This window comes from Galeopterus variegatus, unplaced genomic scaffold (genome assembly GCF_000696425.1).
Source record: "Galeopterus variegatus unplaced genomic scaffold, G_variegatus-3.0.2 Scaffold434, whole genome shotgun sequence".
NCBI lineage: Eukaryota > Metazoa > Chordata > Mammalia > Dermoptera > Cynocephalidae > Galeopterus > Galeopterus variegatus.
This window is the reverse complement of record NW_007726545.1, coordinates 399,822-419,205: the sequence shown is the minus strand read 5'-3', so window position 1 is coordinate 419,205 and position 19,384 is coordinate 399,822. Positions and strand designations below refer to the sequence as shown.

Genomic DNA, 19,384 nt, shown 5'->3' with positions numbered 1-19,384 from the left:
TTTTGATTGCTGGCCAGTTTGGGGATCCAAACCCCTGACCTTGGTGTTAAAACACCACACTCTAACTAGGGAGGTCACCGCCCAGCCCTAGATTTTTAAATTAACTTTACTTTCCATCACTTCCATCAGTTTGTTGTGTTTGTATGTGAGTATGTTAATATGTACTATGTAAGCTTATTTTGTAATTCATAGCTTCTTACTATGAAAGAAAGGTCTGCAGTGAGAAGATATTAGTAATCTTGGTTATTGGTTCCAGGGTTTTTCTAATGTGAGTTGTATTTAAAGTCAAAATTTACCAAACAATCAAATTTAGAAGTATTTTCTCCAAAGCTTAAAGCTGGTGCTTTCAGCAAAGAGGTTTTTGAGTGTTAATTTCTTCCTGAAGGATTAACAACAAACAAACCAAAAAAGCCAAAAACATGGTTAAACTTCCAATACCCTTGAAATATTGATGTAAATATCTGAAAATTATTTGACTAGTGTTCATAGTTGTAGAAACTTTTATACTCTTTGGTATAAACAGGTGCAAAACTTAATGGTTCCTGTACCAGGCACCTCCAGACCTGACTCCCATAGTGATAATTTTTTGGCATTAACTCTTGTTTTGGAATTTTTACTGTGATAGGTAAGTAACATTTCAAGAAGGAAATGCAGGGTGTGGAAGAGGTTTATTCCAGGAATCTGATCCACTATGAGGAAATTAAATGGTTCTACAAGAGATTACAACTAATCACCTGCCTCCCTTTTTTTGATTTTAATTCCTTAGAGTAGTATAAAACAACAGTTAAATGTGCTAAAATTTTGTTAGGTTTTTCATTAAGAGTTTGATATCTTCCAGCAATGCTTTGGAATTGGAGAATTGTATTCTCAAGGAAAGATTCCACAATTGAACTGTGGATTTCTAATCACTGCCTTCTCCTGAACCTGTTTCCATACACCATTGATAAGATTCCAAGAATATACCTTTTCCTATTAAAATACAGTTAATTATTGCCTAGAGAAAACAGTAGTACTCTTTCCAAAGGTTTTTAATGTAGTTAATGCATTAGAAGTTAAAAAAAAAAAAAAAAAAGGACATAAACAAAGCATAAGAATCGGGTCTTTTATCCCCCCAGACCAGGCATCTAGCCCTGTCGGTGAAAAGGAACTGATCCTACCTATGCCTGAGGAAGCACCTGCCTCTGAAACAGACATCAACCTGGAGGTATCATTTGCTGAGCAAGCAGTCAACCAGAAAGAGAGCTGCAAGGATAGGACCCAGAAGGGCAAAGGCGACAATGCCTCATCAACTGTATGTAGTACACTGTTCAGATGTTACTAATATAATAATATTTTTTATCAGCTTTTTATTTAAAAAATTTAGAATCCACAGAAAAGTTGAAAGAATATATAGGAAGCACCATACAGCCTTCCTCGATTGATTCAACAGTTACTAACATTTTATAACCTTTCTTTTTCTCTTTCTACATCTCTCTGTATGTATGTTTTGCTATCTGATATACACTCATATTTTTTTGAACTTATCAAGGGCATACAAAATAAAACACAGTTAAAATACTTAAGAAATTGAAAAATAAAGGGATAATTAGAGTTAATAGACAGTCATATTAAAATTTCCCCAATTGCTGCAATACTGTTCTTTATGACTTCTCCCTTCTCCACGCCCATTTGGGATTCAAACAATGTCACATTTGTTGTCATATCTTTTTTCATTTCCTTGACTCTAGATCAGTCCCCTGCTTTTCCTTTCTTTAGTATTTCTGAAGAGCCTGAATACATTTTCTGATTTTGTCTAATTCTTTCCTTATGACTGGATTCATTTTTGTCCAAACTACTGCATAGATAATGTTTATGCCTATGATTGTATAATCAGGAGAAGTGTATGGTGTCAGATTATCCCTTTATTGGGTGATGGAAGTTTGATTACCAATTTGGCTAAGGAGATGGCCACTAGATCTCCCCCTTGTAAAGATACCTTTCCTATGTGCAGTTAATACTAATTTGTGATCCTTGAGACTGGGTGAATATCCTATTTGTCAGTAATAACCTACTGCCCAGTGATATCACCATCCATTTATAACCTTGCCTGAAGCAGTAATTAAAATGGTGTTTGAGAAATGGTTATTTTTTAATTCTGTTATTCCTACTACATTTATTGGCTGGCAGTATTCCATAATAATTGCTTCTTTGCTTTCTAGCACACCATGTTCCAGGCTCACCTTGTGATTTTTCTCCCTGCAGACTTGAAAGCATCCGTGTCTTCAAAAAGCTTTGGTTCCTTTCAACAGCAAATTGCATTTAAAAATCAAGCTCTGTGTACTGAGTGTTCTCATTGCTACTGAATGTGTTATATTTTTTAAAAGTACATTTATTTATGTATTATGCAAAATTCCACATATATGAGTTAAAAAGAATAGTATAATGAACTCCCAAGTACTTGTGACTCGCCCCCAACAATTCATTAACCCATGACCAATACTGACCTTTCCAAACCCCCATCCAGTTCCCTATTCTGTATTATTTTGACTTATCTCTGAATTATATTTTGTCATTTATAAATATTTGTATTTCTAAAAGATAAAGAGGGAATTTTTAAAAACATGTAATCCATATTGTCATTGTTATACCTAAAAAAGCTGGCAATTTTTAATTTCATGTATCTAGTCAGTGTTCAAATTTCATATTGCAGATTTCATGATCTTCTACAATTTGTTCAAGTCAGGATCCCAATAAGGTCCATGTATTGCACTTGGTTGATATGTCTTTTGAGACTCTTTCAATCTCCCCCTCCATTTCTCTCTCTCTCTTTCTCTTTCTCTCTCCCCTCTTCTTCCTCCCTCCATCTCACTAGTTTCCCTTCCTTCTTCTCTTTTCTCTCTCTTCTTTCATACCTGTCCCTCCCTCCCTCCTCTCAATTTATTTGTTGGAGAAACCTGGTTATTAAATTGTAGAGAATTTCCCCCTCTGACTAGTTCCGTCCCCATGCTGTAGTTTAACGTGTTCTTATGTTTCTTACACGTTGGTTGACTTTAGATTGAACAGATTCAGGTTCAGTGTTTTTTCTTTTTCAAGGCTCCTTCAGATATGTAATCATGTGTTCTCTATCTGGAGACTCTTTTGTGAAATTAGTTTTTGCTACTGCTGCTAAATACCTGGATCCATTCGTTTACCAAATGGTTGCAAAATGATGATGTTCTGGGCCGGCCCGGTGGCGCACTGCGCTAGTGCGCCGCTTGGGAAGTGCGGCGGCGCTCCCGCCGAGGGTTCGGATCCCACATACAGACCGGTTCCCGCTCACTGGCTGAGCGAGGCGCGGGGGCAACGCCGAGGGTTGCGATCCCGTTGCCGGTCCCGGTCCGGTGCAGGGGCGACACTGAGGGTTGCGATCCGTTGCCGGACACGGAAAAAAGACAAAAAAAAAAAAAATAAAATTAAAAAAAAAAAAAAATAAATAAATAAAATAAATAAAAATGATGATGTTCTAATATGTTCTTTTTCATTTACTAATTTGGATATTTCTTTTAAAAAAATCTTCCTCAAAAGGTACTTTTTCCTTTTATATACCAGTTTTCAAAATTTTGTGGGTCCCTAATGTGTTATTCCATTTCTTTTGCTTATAACAAAATACCTGGAACTGAGTAATTGATAAAGAAAACAAAGTTTATTGCTTGCAGTTTCAGAGGCTGGGAAGTCCAAAGTCTAGGGAACACATCTGGTGAGGGTCTTGGTGGTGGTGACAGTGCCCCAGGGGTCTCACGTGGCAGAAAAGGGCAGAGCAGAGAGAAAGAACTTCTCATGTGCTCTTCTTTTAAAGCCTTTAGAACCACGCTCCTGACCACCATTATTAATCTGTTCACTATGGCATGGTCCTACAACCACCTCTTCAAGGCTCCAGCTTTCAATTACCATAATAGGATTTCCTACCCTCTTTGCACTGTCTTTTGGGGGGGGGGACATCAACCCATAGCACCTAGCATCTTTTACCAGTCACCACTTAATGTTTTTCTTTGTTTCTTTTGTAAAAAATAGCATATCAATTCATGAATTTAAACATTGCATGTAACCCTACACAAAATTTCATAGGCTTATCTGTTATATTTTCTGTTCTAGACCTAGAATTGTCTGTTTGTGCAAGAAACCCTGGTTCCATTTAGTAGAAATACACTTTTGTGACTATGATCAGGACACTAGGAGTGTTCATTTCTCTTGATTGGTTATTGCCTTCAAGCCTTTTCAAAGGACAGGTACATCTGTATCTTCCTTCTATGCTGAGAATTGTGGTTCTCATAAATGGCAGATGATGTGTTTAGAATATCATGTAATTTACTTGTTTGCTTTATCCTGCATTAATGCATAGCATTCTTAGAATAACAATGCTAACACTATTGTCAACAATATGATCACTAAAAAAAGGTTTAAACTTTTTTTTCTTCTTTTTTTGTGTTTTGGGGAAATATCCCAACAGGTATTTTATACACTAAAATGATTGTGCTTTGTATTGGTTAGAATGGTTATTTTCAATATGGTTAAGTCACCAATTGCATACCCGCTTGGGCTAATTTGCTTAATTTTATTTTCAATTTTTAGAGATTGCTTTTTCAAAATTTTGTTGTACAAGTGTATAAAATATTTATATGGTCCAAAAGTCAAATCTAATGAAGTGTATTAAAAGTCTAACGTCTATCCTTCAGCTACCACTCTCTTCAATCCCTCCTCTTAGAGGGAAACTTCTTATTTTAATGTGATGGTTTATCCTTCTGTTCTTAGATAAAAGGTAGCCCGCTATACACTTTCCTCCAACTTGATTTTTTTTTTTTTTTGACTTAGTATGTTCTGGAGATCATATCATAGTGGTATAGAGAAATATTTCTCATTCCATTTTATGGATACACTGTACTCTCTCATAAGAATGTGTCATGATTTAATCAACCAGTCCAGTAATGATGGACATCTGGGTTGTTTTCAAGCTTTCACATATATTTTTAAGAATCTGTGTTTCTACCCAGTGAGAAAAGTAAAGGAGCATGCAAAATTTGGACTAAAGTGATGATCCACTTTCCCAGACTATCCTTAGGAAAAGCATGTTTTCCAAGTGACAGTCTTCATCTCAAAAGATGGAAAGCTTTTAAATTGAAAGATAGTACAATCTAATTAAACAAAATTAAGATGTTGTTGACTTTTAAGCTGTTGACTCAAACAATGGAATAAAATATAATCTACAGTTGAGAGGTTTCAAAACAAAACAAAACTTCCTCTGCCATTTTATTCTGTTTAACAAACTAACCTATGCTCACCTACCTTCTTGATTTTGTCCACGTCGTGTCCCAAGTTTGAAAAATGACCTCTCCATTTTCATCCATCTGTTGTTCCGTATTTGTCAAGGAAACCTTGATCTATCCTTCAGAGGCTAGCTCAATCAATATATACCTTTCCTGTTGTCTTTCCTGATTGAGAGCTTAAACATTAGATAAAATATATGAACTCACCCCTGTTGTTATCAGTCTATTCATGTGTTTGTTCATGCATGTATATAACTATTCATCTATACAATCATTATTATTTTTATCCATCTGTCTTCTAGAAGGCATGGACATATTGTAAAGTTTCTACAATTCCTTAACATGGTTGATGAAGTGAATATTGATATTCACCACTCTGAGGCAGGTATCTAAGCAGATAAAAACTTTAGGTTCCATTTCTACTCCATGCTCCTCTGCTTCTGTAAATAAGTGCTAGGCTTTATGTATGACATTGTTCTCTGTTGACCTCATTTTATATTCACTTCCTTTTTCTTACAACATTGAGCAGTTTTTGTTTATTCTTTATGATCTCTCACAGTGGATTCAAATTTCTTCTCTTAAATTTGGAGCTCAAGTTTTATAACCTTTAATGTGCTTTAGTTTGAAAATTTAGCAGCTACTTATTGTGTATACTGTATATCGCAGAAATTATCCTCTGTAACTATTTCATTTATTTATTAAATGATCTCTATGAGCTAGCTATTATTTCCTATTTTTCATATAAGGAAACAAGTTACATAGATAACGTGGCACTCTGAAGCTTGACTTCAGTGACTGAGCCTTTGAAGCTTTTCTCTTGCTTTCTGTGTTGAAGCTGGAGCAATTTGATTAGTAAAAAAGTCAAGTTCATCATTACTGATGAAGTGCCTAGGGGCCCTGTCATACTGCAAGTCCTACAGAAGAGGAGCATAGTCAGGGAGAGCTATCTAGTTAATTTATAGTAACACATGGGAACCGGTGACCTTATATTTTTTGAAAATTTTTATTTCATCCTTTAAACACATTCCTAAAAGCTAAAGAGCTTTTCTCTTGCTGAAATTCCACTGCGTTCTTTTAGCCAATGAACTGAACCATCTAGTCTATTAACTAAACAAAAACGACAGGAAACGTCATAAATATTTAAAGCTGCTGCTATGAATTAAACATTAAGATAAAGAACTACTTCATTAAGCACAGTATTTAAATAAATAAATAAATAAAGAAGCTCGTGATATATATTGCTAGGTAAATCAAATGTTTGAATTAATAATATTTCAGGTTTCTCTAAACATTTACCCTGTGTAATGCTTTAAATAATTGTATTACATATGTTTGGCTTATTAGAACAAAAGCAACTGATTTTAATGAAATAGGGCTTTTTTTTTTTAAGTGGTTGGTAAATGTGGTTGGTTCAGAAAATAAAACAATTAGCAGAAATATAGGGCCAAGCATGAGAAAATGGCAAGTTTTTTTTTTTTTTCCTTTTTGTCTTTTTTCGTGTCCGGCAACGGATCGCAACCCTCAATGTCGCTCCCGTACCGGACCGGGACCGGCAACGGGATCGCAACCCTCAGTGCTGCGCCCGCACCTCGTTCAGCCAGTGAGCGGGAACCGGTCTGTATGTGGGATCCGAACCCTTGGCGGGAGCGCCACCGCGCTCCCAAGCGGCGCACTGTAGCAGTGCGCCACCGGGCCGGCCCAGAGAATGCAAGTTTTATGTGATTTTAAAAGTAAAGCTCAGTACAAATCACTGGGAATCAGAATATCAGGCCAGTGGCCCTTGACTTTACTAGGCTTGATTCTGTTTTTCTCCCTGTTCTTCATTCATTCAGTGCACTGTGATAGAGCACCTGTAGTGTGCCAGGCTTATGGTACACGATTACAGAGGTGAAGACGTAGCCCCTCTCCTTGAGGGGCTCACAGTCCCACATCAATACCTGTCAGTCTAGATTTCTTCCTACCTGCTCTGGTGGGTGTGGGGCAGGGGAATGGAGTAGAACAAAATGGCTACTGAACTTAGTGTTTAGAAGATCTCAGTTTACATCCTTATTATGTCACCGCTATGTGGCCATGTTTAAGTATCTTTACTGAGCCCCAGTTTTCCCATCTAGAATATGCCATAATAATTGTTACCTTATTAGGATTTTTTTCAGAATATAATGAGAAACCATTGATCAAATATGGTTATTATCCTTATTTTTTTCCTTACTTTGCTATAATATTTAGGGGGAAAAGGGAAACCATGAAATGTTGAAATGATTTTAAAAGCTCTGTAAAAAATATAGTAATAATCCTTTATACTTTTTGTGCACTAGTTATATGCTATTTGATCCTCACCACAACCTGATAAGGTAGATTCTGTTGTTATTCCCATTTTACAAATGAAGAGGCTGAGGCACAGAAAGGGATATTATTTGTGAAAGGTCTCATAGCTAGTAATGATGGAGACAGGACTTTCCACCTACTGTCTGGCTTCACATTCCCCACGCCTGTGCGCTGTAGCAGGGAGGTCATTCGCATCAATGCTGGAAGTGCACTAGGCTCCATCTTTAATGATATCTATAGCTGTTTTATTTAATATTCTCACAGGAAAAAATTGTATTACACAATGTGAAGAAAGACACTTTTTCTCTTATAGTGGACTTAGAAGGCTATCTCTTGGAGCTGAATTTGCTTGAAAAGAATTAGCTGCTCAGTTGTTGAAAGTTGTAGGTTTTAGGAATTGCACTAGGAGAGCAACTCAAACATTTTGGTCTCACCACTCCTCTATGCTCTTAAAAATTATTGAGGATCTCAAAAAGCTTTTGCTTATGTGGGCTATATCTAAAGTTACTTGCCATATCAGAAATTAAAATTGAGAAATTGAAAAAATATTAATCCATTTAAAGTATCAGTATTATAGTTAAGTATCTTTTATACAAAATAGAAAATGGGGGCTGGCCCGGTGGCGCACTGCTATAGTGCGCCGATTGGGAAGCGCGGTGGCGCTCCCGCCGAGGGTTCAGATCCCACATATAGACCGGCCACTCACTGGCTGAGCGAGGGGCGGGAGCAACACCGAGGGTTGCGATCCCGTGGCCGGTCCCGGCCCGGTCCCGGCCCGGTACGGGCGCGACACTGAGGGTTGCGATCCGTTGCCGGTCACGAAAAAAGACAAAAAAAGAAAAAAAAAAAAAAAAAAGAAAATGGGGCTGGCTGGTTTGCTCACTTGGTTAGAGCCTGGTGTTATAACACCAAGGTCAAGGGTTTGGTTCCCTGTACCCACTAGCTGTCAAAATTAGAGAGAGAGAAAAAAAAAGGAAAATACCTATATTTTCTAAAACAAAAAATTAAGAAATGTGGCATGGTTTTAATTTTAGCAAGTCCCTAATGTTTGTCTTTAATAGAAGTCAGCTGGCTTCTCACATCTACTTTTGCATTCAGTCTGTTGCAAGAAATAGCACATGTCATTTTCATCCAGAAAACTCCATTGTCCACTCATAAGAGAATGGGAGTGGAAAGGGCAAAATAATGTTTTCGTATTAATTATTTGAAAAGTTGTGACTTGGACTTCTTGAGAGTGTATTGGGTAGCCCCAAGGGTCCCCTGTCTACACTTTGAGAACTGCTGCTTTAGGGCATGTGTCTCTTGCACTGGTGTTCAGACCATGAAGTGTTAATGATAGGGTGCAAAAATCAGCAAAGGGAATAAAAGGGGATCATTTGAACATCCTTGGTAATTAAATGAAGTCAAGGGTAAACCCAAAAGATATAATCTTGATTTTTATCATACTAGTAGAGAATAATCATTGTTTTAGCAGTCAGTAAACACAGTGAGACTGTAATTTGTATTAAATATGCTAGAGAAATTTGTGTTTTTAACCTTGTGGTTGGTTTTCTTATTTAATGTGTTTAATTTTAAAAAGAGGCTGAATAGGCAGGAGATGATATTTGAGAAAGGCAAAAAACAACAAACACATCACTTTATTTGCCCCTGATCCTGGGTAATATCTCTAATCATCTCAGTTTATTCAGTGGTAAAAGTAATAATTATAGTAACCATATAAAAATACCTCAGAAGTGCTGGGCATTCAGACATCACAGCAGCCCTCTGAATTAGGTGACCTCTTTTCTCCTTTTCTTTGATCTCTTCATCTCCCTCCCTCTCCACCCATCTTACAGAAAGAAAGGATAACCAATTGCCAGAAGCCACACAGCTAGTAGGTAGCTAGGTGACTGGTAGGCATTCTGGCTCTAAGTCCATGTTTAGTTTCTTCTCTGCCTCCCTGCCCGCACCTCAATGCTATATAGCTTTTCTGTACTAATCTTGCTTATTTTTTAGGACAATTAAAAGATACATGATGTATGTAAAGGGTACCTTGCACATTCTAAGTGCACACTCATGGCTACCATTCCTTTTTCTCTTCTTCCTGTTTGTTATCCTCGTGTCATCTTCCTCCTCTTCCACTTTTCCTCCCACTTCCCTCCTCATGGTTTGTGTTTGACTTGTAACCATCCTTGGTTCTTGAAGATCGGATAACCAGAAGTCTTTTTCTCCTTTAGGATCCCTGTCTTATTTATCCTTTGAGCCCCTGGCAGTAGTACCCCCAGGACACGGTCTCGGTTCCTTGTCTATCAGACTTCGGATATTGACTATTGGACTCCCCCCACAGCTTTGGGGGTCATCATGATAGACTGGATCACTCTTCATTCTGACAGGAGGAATTCTACCCTGGCTTTTGTTGTCACTTATTCTGAGTATAATTACTTTGTACAGTTACAGCTTTTATTCTTGCATTACAAAGGGGGTAGATACTGTAAACTTTTACAATATTAATGGTATTTATTTTAGCATTTCAGATTGCCAAAAGACAAAACGGGCACCACAAGGATTGGTGACCTTGCACCCCAGGACATGAAGAAGGTTTGCCATTTAGCTCTAATTGAGCTGACTGCCCTCTATGATGTGTTGGGTATTGAATTGAAACAACAAAAAGCTGTGAAAGTCAAAACAAAAGGTAATCTTGAAATGAAAAACAGTTGGATTTACTTCTAAAGTAGCAAAGATGGACTTGGCCTTTTAGCAGTATTCTTGGGAGTGGGGGCCACCTACAAAATAAACCAACTCTTAAAAACATGTAAAGCTCTGATTCTGAAACATTGCCTTCAAAAATTTTGTAACTTGATAAAAAATACACTGTGTCCTAAACTATAGAAAACAGAGGTAAAATTAAGTAACTTAATATCCATAGAAGGAAATTCTGAATCAAGGAATCTTGACTGGTACTTTCTCCTTTGAAAACTATATACTTAAGAACATACATTTGGTACACATACTTACTTATTTCCAAAACTGGATCTTGAAAATTGACTTTTAAGATGGTTGGTCCAAAATGATTGCTTTTGCTTATTCATTGGACAGCAAATATATAAGGTAGTTAGTATCTCTGTTCTTTTGTTCATTTACATTTTATTTTTAACTATTTTGTAAAAACATTCTTTTCTTTATTAAGCAAATAATGTCATTGTGACACACTAGATAGCATTCATCATGGATATGTGTAGTTTTTCTTTTGTAAGCAGGTGCTCTACCCATTACATAAACAGAATTTGTTTTTTATAGTATGATAGAGAACAGACGCCTCCTCAATTTTTGTTTCTCCAAGATTTTATTGGTCTGGAAATCCAGATGATCCTCTATTGACAAAGCTTTACTGTTTAGGAATCTCTGTCCGCTTCTTTAACCTTAAAGGTATCTCCTATAGAGAAACGAAGAATGAGTGTTGAGTTGCTATGGTAACATTAGAAGAGACAAGTATTCACGTGATTTAAGTCTTAGAGGCAATTTCTCTGTAGGGCTGAAGTGTACCTTCCCTCAGGTCTTCTGTCATGCTGGGCCCCAGAAGACCTCATTCTGTGTTCAGTTCCTTTGAGCGTTTTAGCTTGAGGCCTGAAATGGTAAATTTTGAGTTAAATGGTGCTTCTAGTTTTCTGTAAGTCTTATGGATAATGAAGACTTCGGATACTTTTTTAGAAGCTCATCACAAAAGCTCCTTCAAATATAAAGTAGAAATATAATTTAAATAGCTGGGACTCAGTGCCCAAGATTTTTAAAGTGGCTTAAAGAGGGTTTTATTTTTTGTTATGTTTTAGAATTGCATCCTAGCAGAGAAATATTAAGTTGTTCTTACTAAGCCTACCACTATTAAAAGAGTAGAATTTTTTTTCCATCTTTTAAAAATATCTGTGCATCTTATCCAAGGTATTTTTCTTGGCATTCTTGAGGATTACATCTTCTCTTAATTCCCATACTGAAAAGTTATTTACTAGGTTACTGGCCTTCTTTTGAATGGCATCTCGATTAAGTGTCACAGTGTCCAATGTTTGTCCTCATACCACAAGGTAATTCCCTTTTTCATGTTCACAGATGATTTTTATTTCCCCTGATGATGTGTGTCATAAAGGAAAAAGTTATCACTTCTGTGGTAATTATCCTCTCAGTGATGGGGTGGGGTGGAGAAGCTGTGAAGAAGCCCTGCTCATACCAGACTCAAGGCATCTGATTTTAATTTAGAAAAATTAATACCTGTCATTTTTTCTGTAGCTGTTCCCAGATATATAGAACTACAAATTTAACTTTAAGAGTGCTAAGTATCTGCTATATTTTCTAAAGAAAAACATTTATAGAACAAGGTCATAACGTTGGCTGATTTCTCAAAAAGCAAGTTTTTATATTTTGCTGTATTGTAAAATGTTAAATGTCAATTTAGTGTGGAAAAGATGAGTGATTTTTTTTTAAGTCAGAACTTTTTATTTGATTACATGTAACAAATAATTTGAATATTTTGTGTGTTCTCACAGTACTCTGTATAGCAGTTTACACTTTTCCAATTATTTCAGTGATTATTTGTAATCATTTATTTAGTTTTCACTCTCTGCTAGATTGCTTTATAAGGCAGGGCCAGGATTTTCCTATTGGCCTGTGTATACCTAATGGCTAGATAGTGTCATTCACTTAATAGGTGCTCAATAAATAGTTGTCTGCTTGAATGACAATGTCAGAAATCTTATGTTTTAATTTTTGTATTAATATTTTATAAATTGATGGAAGTGAAGAATTTTGTTTTCTTGTTGCAGATTCTGGTCTTTTTTGTGTTCCACTGACAGTATTGTTAGAACAAGATCAGAAGAAAGTACCTGGAACTCGAATACCCTTGATCTTTCAAAAGGTAAGAAGACATGAACTGGTCAGCCTAGAGAGAACATACTTGAGCTAATAGTGGGCCTTTGCATTCATACTATTATAATGTAGTTTTCCAATTGATATGCTCTTTGATTTTGTACTTTGATTTTCTATTCAGGGAGCAAATTTGTTTCAAGGTCTCATCATTTTTATTTCATGGTGATGCTTTCTGTGTTATTACTGTAACTGTGATTACCTGGTGTCATTTTCCTGTCTTATTTTAGCTGGCTTTGTATAATTGAGATTTCAATTCTGTAATACATAGGATTGGGAACTGCTTATAAATTTCTAGGGAATTGAATCCTCATGAATATTTCATATCTGTATGTATTTCCCAGGCTTTCATATTTACAGTGAGGATGTCCAATTTAATTTACCAGTGCTTACTTTCAAAGTGGGCAAAGAAACCATAAAGTAGAATTAGAAAATGATTGCTAAACTATCAAGTCACTTGTGTAGTCAACGCCCATTATTCATCAGGGTATTATCTGTGGCAATATAAAAATTTCAGTCCAACCTCTGAGCCATGATTGTTCAGAAATACAGATTAGATCTGATAAAAGCTAGGGAATGCATACTATGTAAGGTAGGTCACATTAGTGTGGACTGTCCAAGCTACATATTCTTTGCAGCATCCTGGGCATATCATAGTTTCTGAAATTTCTGAGGACAGCAGAAATTGATTTGCATTTGATTAGCTCAACAAACTCACCCAATACTAAATCTCAATTTATTTGGCACTATTCTACTCTTATTCCAAACCAGTCATTTCCCTGCCTTATACACTAAGCTTTGGTGCCTTTATCCCTCATGTCTACCATTACATCCAAATTTGTATCTCATTTTTTGTCCTGGTGATCTGTGTTCTACACAGTTTATCCTGCTGATTGTCCTCTGCCAGCCACTGTTTGTAGAACCTGTATCTGTGTGGATAGTTGTCAATACTACCTGTGATTAACAGTAAAAGGCTAACAAATACAGGCTACATATTCAAATTCTTCAAATGTCAATAAAAGGTGTGAGTTACTATGTACAGATGGCTGTACTTAGCAGGGATCAGCAGCATCCTCTTCTGGTGTATTAGTCAAGGTTCTCCAGAGAAATAGAACCAATAAAAATATATGTAGAGAGAGATGGAGAGATTTATTTTAAGGAATTGGCTCACACAGTTGTAGGGGCTGGCCAGCAGGTCGGAAACTCAGATAAGAGTTGATGCTACAGTCTTAAGTCCAAAATCTGCAGGCTGGAAACTCAGGCAGGGTTCCTGTGTTGCAGTCTTGAGGCAGAATTGCTTTTTCTTTGGGAAACCCCAGTCTCTGCTTTTAGGCCTTCAACTGATTGAATGAAGCCCACCACATTACAAGAGTAATCTGCCTTATTCAAAGTCTACTAATTTAAATGTTAATTAAATCTTAAAAAAAAAAATACTGTCACTACTTCATCTAGACAGGTATTTGACTGAGCAACTGGACACTATTGCCTCACCAAGTTGACACAAAATTCACCACCACACTAGGGAAGTTTTGGTTCCTATGAAGTTTCAGTGGTGTCTCCTGACCAGGCTAAGAATTTTATCCAGTCCCTTAAGAAAAATCTCCCATGGTCATTTTCTCTTGAAATTGTTTTCTTATCTAGTAATTTCACATTTGGGGGCTCTTTAACATTCTGGAGACTCTGGCTACCTACCAGTTTGAAATTTTGAATAACAGCCCTCAAGATTTTTTTGTTCATATGAAAAATAAAGAGGAGTATAGCGTTTACTTGTAGATAGCATTCATCCATTTGCATCCCCTCTGAGTTAGAAGCAAAATCACAGTGTTCTATCATGCAAAATATTTTTGATTTATCGGCTGACAATTCAATTAGGTCTTCCCTTAATTTTGTCAGAAGGAAAGAATCAGAAACCACTTATTTGCAAAAAGATTCATTACTATTCTTTAGAGGATTACACTTCTATTTTTGAGGAAATAAACTCAAAAAGGGCACTAACAAAGCTTATCTAATATTTATGAATTGTATCTGTTATTTGTTTTTGCTCAGAGGCACATTGTGTAAATCATATTCTCAAAAAGGGTTGGGGAAATAGAAATATTGCTAATTTTAACCTATGGAAAAAGTCTACCTTTAACCTACTTAACAAATCCAGGGTTCTCACTGTCAGACTAATCAGCCAAATCAGACATACTTTGTGTCAAAAAAGTCTGATTTCATTTTCATTTCATTTTTCATTTCACATAAATATACAGTATGTATTTTGAGAAATGCTATGAAAATCACTGATAAGTTAGAGAACATGTTTTATAAAATAAATTACTAAAACAGCATAATTAAAATACATAGATTAATATAGTTATTCTCCATTTGTATTTTAAGTCTTGAAAATAAAAGGAAAGCTGTAAAGTATTCCTTATTTATGTTTTAATGTGGTAGCTAAAAATGTTATTTTCAGAGTAAGAAATATGGGAAAACACATGGCATTCTTTCAGACAGTATAGATATACATAAAGCTCTTGGACACTGGTATTCAGGTTTAGTGAATAATAAAAAGGACTCAAATATAAAAATACAGAAATTACTCTCACTCAGTTATTTAAAAGTTATAATCAATTTTTTTCTGTGTATTTAATGAAAGTGAAGGGTATATTCTGTTAAAAACTAATTTGCTCCAGCAGCAAATGTAATTTTATCTTTTGTTAATAGGACATGGAAGCATTTTAAACAATGAAATGAAAATTTGCTACACATTGAATAGTTGATAAATATGGTTTTAAATACTTTATTGAATAATGCCCATTTAATCTAAAATAATTTATATAGAATTTTTTGCTGTAGGTTTTTATCGAATGTAACTTGTGTAAATGTGGTCTTGGAAAATGTTCGCCTTGAATTTTTAAAAAAATCATGTACTGTTTTGACTGGTCAAAGATGCTTCTCTTTTCAGCTAATAATGAATCCTTAGGAGAATTTTAAGTGTACTCTTTGCAAAATTCTTACCTGACTTCCTTAATATCAGTGTGTTCTTTGGCCATAATCTAATCCAGGTATAGAAGAGGTGAGGTCATTAAAGAGAAATTGCCATGTCTTCCTTTGTCCACACACTACAATATATCTGGTTTCAGAACATCTAGACAAAGGTCAGAGGACCTAATTTATGATGTCATGCTTTGCTCCTGACAGACACTTTCATATGCAAGGGGAAAACAGTATAAGCTCTATGTAGATTATAGGGCCTTGGTTAATCATTAAAGGAGGCTTCCCTGAAAAAAAGTATTTTATTTACATTCTTTTGGCACTCTGGAAGATTTTATGCCTGAGGGCATTCAGAGGGTATTGTAGTGAGATTGCAGATGAGTGAAGGACAAGTCTGTCTTTAACTAGGAGAAGGCTATTGTGGAAATGGTGTGGGTGGTAGGAAGGAAAACCTATATGATGCAAGTAAATGTCTTTATTTAAACTGAAGACATGAAAATTGATTTTCTTAAAATAGCAGAATACCCTCTGTAAAGTCTTTGTGTGCTGCCAAGGGAATGCATATCCAATTGGAAGATCACTCTGCCAGGAAACTGACCATTCTTTTATCTTCTTTGCTTCCAACAGTTTGTCATTGTATTTTGCCCATTTGCCTTATTTTTGTGGGTTTCTGCCATATATATTTATACACATATAAAAATAACTTTATTGTAGTGGGGTTCTGGAGATAGATCTGTATGTATTCATTGGGCACTGAGTATGATTTAGAAGCCCCCTACTGGAATATTTTTCTTTACCACCATAGTCTTAAGAGTGAATATTTGCAAACAGTTTTTTTTTTCTTCATATCATAAATAATTCTTTCTTGGCACAAACTAAAAATGAAGTGTAAATGTGCAAACACTAGAATTTCATAAGATTGATTTGATTGCAGAATGTATGTTTCTAGATAAGCAGACGAAACGGATGTTCTTAGTTGCTTTTAAACAATGAACATCTTCATTCTCCATTTGTTTGGTGTTCCACAGCTGTTGTGTGAAATTATACACTTCTGTCACAAAGTAAAATAAGACCCAACTTTTCCTAAATTACCAGTAAAGTTTTTGGACTTACTGTTTTGAAGGATAGTGGTAGTACTATAGCATTCAAAACCTCATAAAATCTGCTTTGCATGTCAATTTTCATTTATTTGTATGTGAAACAGATGTTAAATTTGGAATTGTACCTGTTACAAATATCAAAATCGGAATGTTTTTCTTTCTATATACAGCTGATTTCTCGAATTGAAGAGGGAGGGTTGGGAACCGAAGGTCTCTTACGTATACCTGGAGCTGCCATCAGAATCAAGGTAAACCCTTGCTTCCGCTAATGTAAAACTTTATTGTTTAATTATACCTTTGCATTTTAAAAGCTAACTTGTCCTCCCCACCCCTTTCTCCCATTGTTAGTAAAGTGGAAAAAATAAAACAATAAAACCTCTTAACATTCAGCTTATATTTCATTTTTTTTTTACAGTCCCTTCTGTTTTTTCATAAGTTTTCATTTTTCAAAGTTACTATATTACCTATAAAAACACTATGATCAAGAGAACATGATGACTCAAGATATTATTAGGGAGCTGGTGATAGATTTAGTCAGGATGAGTAATAGCAACTGAGTTTCAAAAAAAAAAAAGGCAGGAACACAGACTCCAGGAAGCAAGCAGATTAGGGTCCCTGACACTAGTCCCCATACATTATTAGTCACAGTGACCTGGCAGATGACACAGTCTCAGCAGCCTTCCTGCTTCTCCTAGTTCCCTGTCTTACTGTATCCAGGGTAGCCCAAGTCTGGTGATTGCCAGACTTTCCAATTTGATCTCCCTTTCCCCCCTCGCCCTTTTTTCCTCTCTGGATGACATCTCCTTTCCACCATCCCAGGGCACGGTGTATCGTTCTGCTTTCGTCTTTGTGCCCAAATTTCTGCTGGGAAATAAAACTTCCAACGAATGCACAATAAAGATGGGAGTACCCTATAGTGATGCATACTATGTATGCTTCCCAAGGAATGTCCATTTTAAAGGGGACTTACATTTGAAATTATAGCTTTATCTGGAAAATTTATCCAGGAAAAGTTTTTGGTTAGCAGTTATTTCAATCTCTTTTACCCTGACCTTCTTCTATATCCAGCTTTAGCTCTAGACTGAGATAGCACAAGTAACTACCCACATTCAATATATTGTCTTCCTGAATTTGAAAATCCAAAAGAAAAAGGACAGGGAAGAGGTGGTCTCTGTTCATTTCCTTAAGACCTGTTCTATGGGAAATCTTTAGAGCTAGATCACGATGAGATGATTCTTGGTGGATGCATGTTGTCCTTGGCTGTGGTGCTGCCAGGACTGGAAATACTATTCACACATTCCACAGTTTGCATCACCTGATTATCCTGATAAGTTTCCTCCATTTAGGACACAAGTTTCGATGCTTGGCTCTTAATACATAGTGACCTCATTTTAATAGGATTCAAGTAACATGATATACTCTGCTCACAAATTTCAGCTTGTGTCCTTCGGGTTTGGTATCTGGTGTAAAGAGGTTGCTGAAACTGTTTTGGTGTGTCTGTAAGCTTGGTAACTTGCCATTGTCTCACTTCATTTACTAACACCGATGGCAAGTTCACCAGCAGTCCATCATGGGCATTGCATGCAATTCTAAGTTCTGTGAGAAGTATGTTCTCTTACAAAGAAATAATCCCTCAGAAGCAAGTAATGTGACTTCATATTACCCGTATCAGCAAGAATAGTGCTTCTCAACTGACTTTTCAGAGCCACCTCACAGGAGGGAAAACCACATTTACTTTAGTCCAGTGTAGTGACTATAATGTGGATTTTACTTGGAGATGGGAAGGCTGGCAGAAGGACAAGTTCAACTAAATGTAATTTCTAAGAAGGCCAATTAAGTGGATTCAGCTGGCTCAACTCTTCAACCCAGCCTGTCATCATATGCCAAATTATTCAGCAGCTGGTCTGTTATAAATAATTTAAAGAGAATATGCAAAAATTTGGGTGGCTTCTTTTCTCCCCTGCCCCACCAAATCTCTTGTTGTTATTCTCTCCCTCCTTCTATTCCTCCCCTCCTCTCCTCCTCTCTCCATCTTTCTCTGTTGCCCTCCCCTGCCCTCTCTCTCTCCCTCCCCATGTCCCCCTTATCAACTTCCCTCCCTTTATTTCTCTCCCTCCCTCCTTCCCTCTCTCTCTGCCTCTTTCCCCCCCCTCCCCATTTCTAGGTTCACCTTCATGTTTTTCACCAATTACAAAAATAATTGGGGTGGAGGAAGGGGTTGTGTTGGGAAGAGAAAATGTGATAAATTCATCTAACAAGAAAAATAAAGAATATTCTTTGGGAGAATGGTTTCAAATAATAAAAGGGAGTGACAAAAACTTGGAAGGATTTCTAGCTTGATAAGATTTATGCCACAGCAAAAAAGCATACAGAAAATAGAAACTAAATTAATTGATTAGTAATAATTTGCCTGGCAAATTTTGTAAAGTCCTTGAGATAAGTGAATTAGGTATTTCTAATTCTACGTGGACTCAAACTGTTCTCTGCAGCTGGCAGCAGGATGACTGTGTACCTAGGTGTATTGATGTATTTTCATGCCTCATTTGCTATAGAATTTGGTTTTTCATTTCCCAGAGGTGGCTAATCAGAGGTAGCCTTCTGCTTTGAGCCTGCAGATTGATTATGAATTTTATATAATATACTTCTAAATAATTTAAAACATAAACTTAGTTTTTCTTAATTTTTAAAAATGTAATGAAGAATTACAGTATCTAGGTGAAGCCCCCACATAGAAAGGCTATTTTAACCAATCTTTATATCTTTACTACTTAAGGCATGTTGCGTGTACAGGAAAATGTGTAAATTTAAAAAAAA

At 36.3% G+C, this 19,384-nt stretch overlaps 1 protein-coding gene across 2 annotated transcripts in view; it reads left to right on the top strand.

Annotated features, from left to right (window-relative positions):
* Positions 1-19,384, top strand: part of ARHGAP18 (Rho GTPase activating protein 18) — a 183,268-nt gene that overhangs the window by 130,434 nt on the left and 33,450 nt on the right. For both annotated transcript variants that reach the window (XM_008568712.1, XM_008568711.1), the window contains exons 5-8: positions 1,116-1,291; positions 10,110-10,275; positions 12,395-12,486; positions 16,741-16,818. In XM_008568712.1, the coding sequence (XP_008566934.1) occupies positions 1,116-1,291; positions 10,110-10,275; positions 12,395-12,486; positions 16,741-16,818 (512 nt within the window). The remainder of the gene's footprint in view (positions 1-1,115; positions 1,292-10,109; positions 10,276-12,394; positions 12,487-16,740; positions 16,819-19,384) is intronic.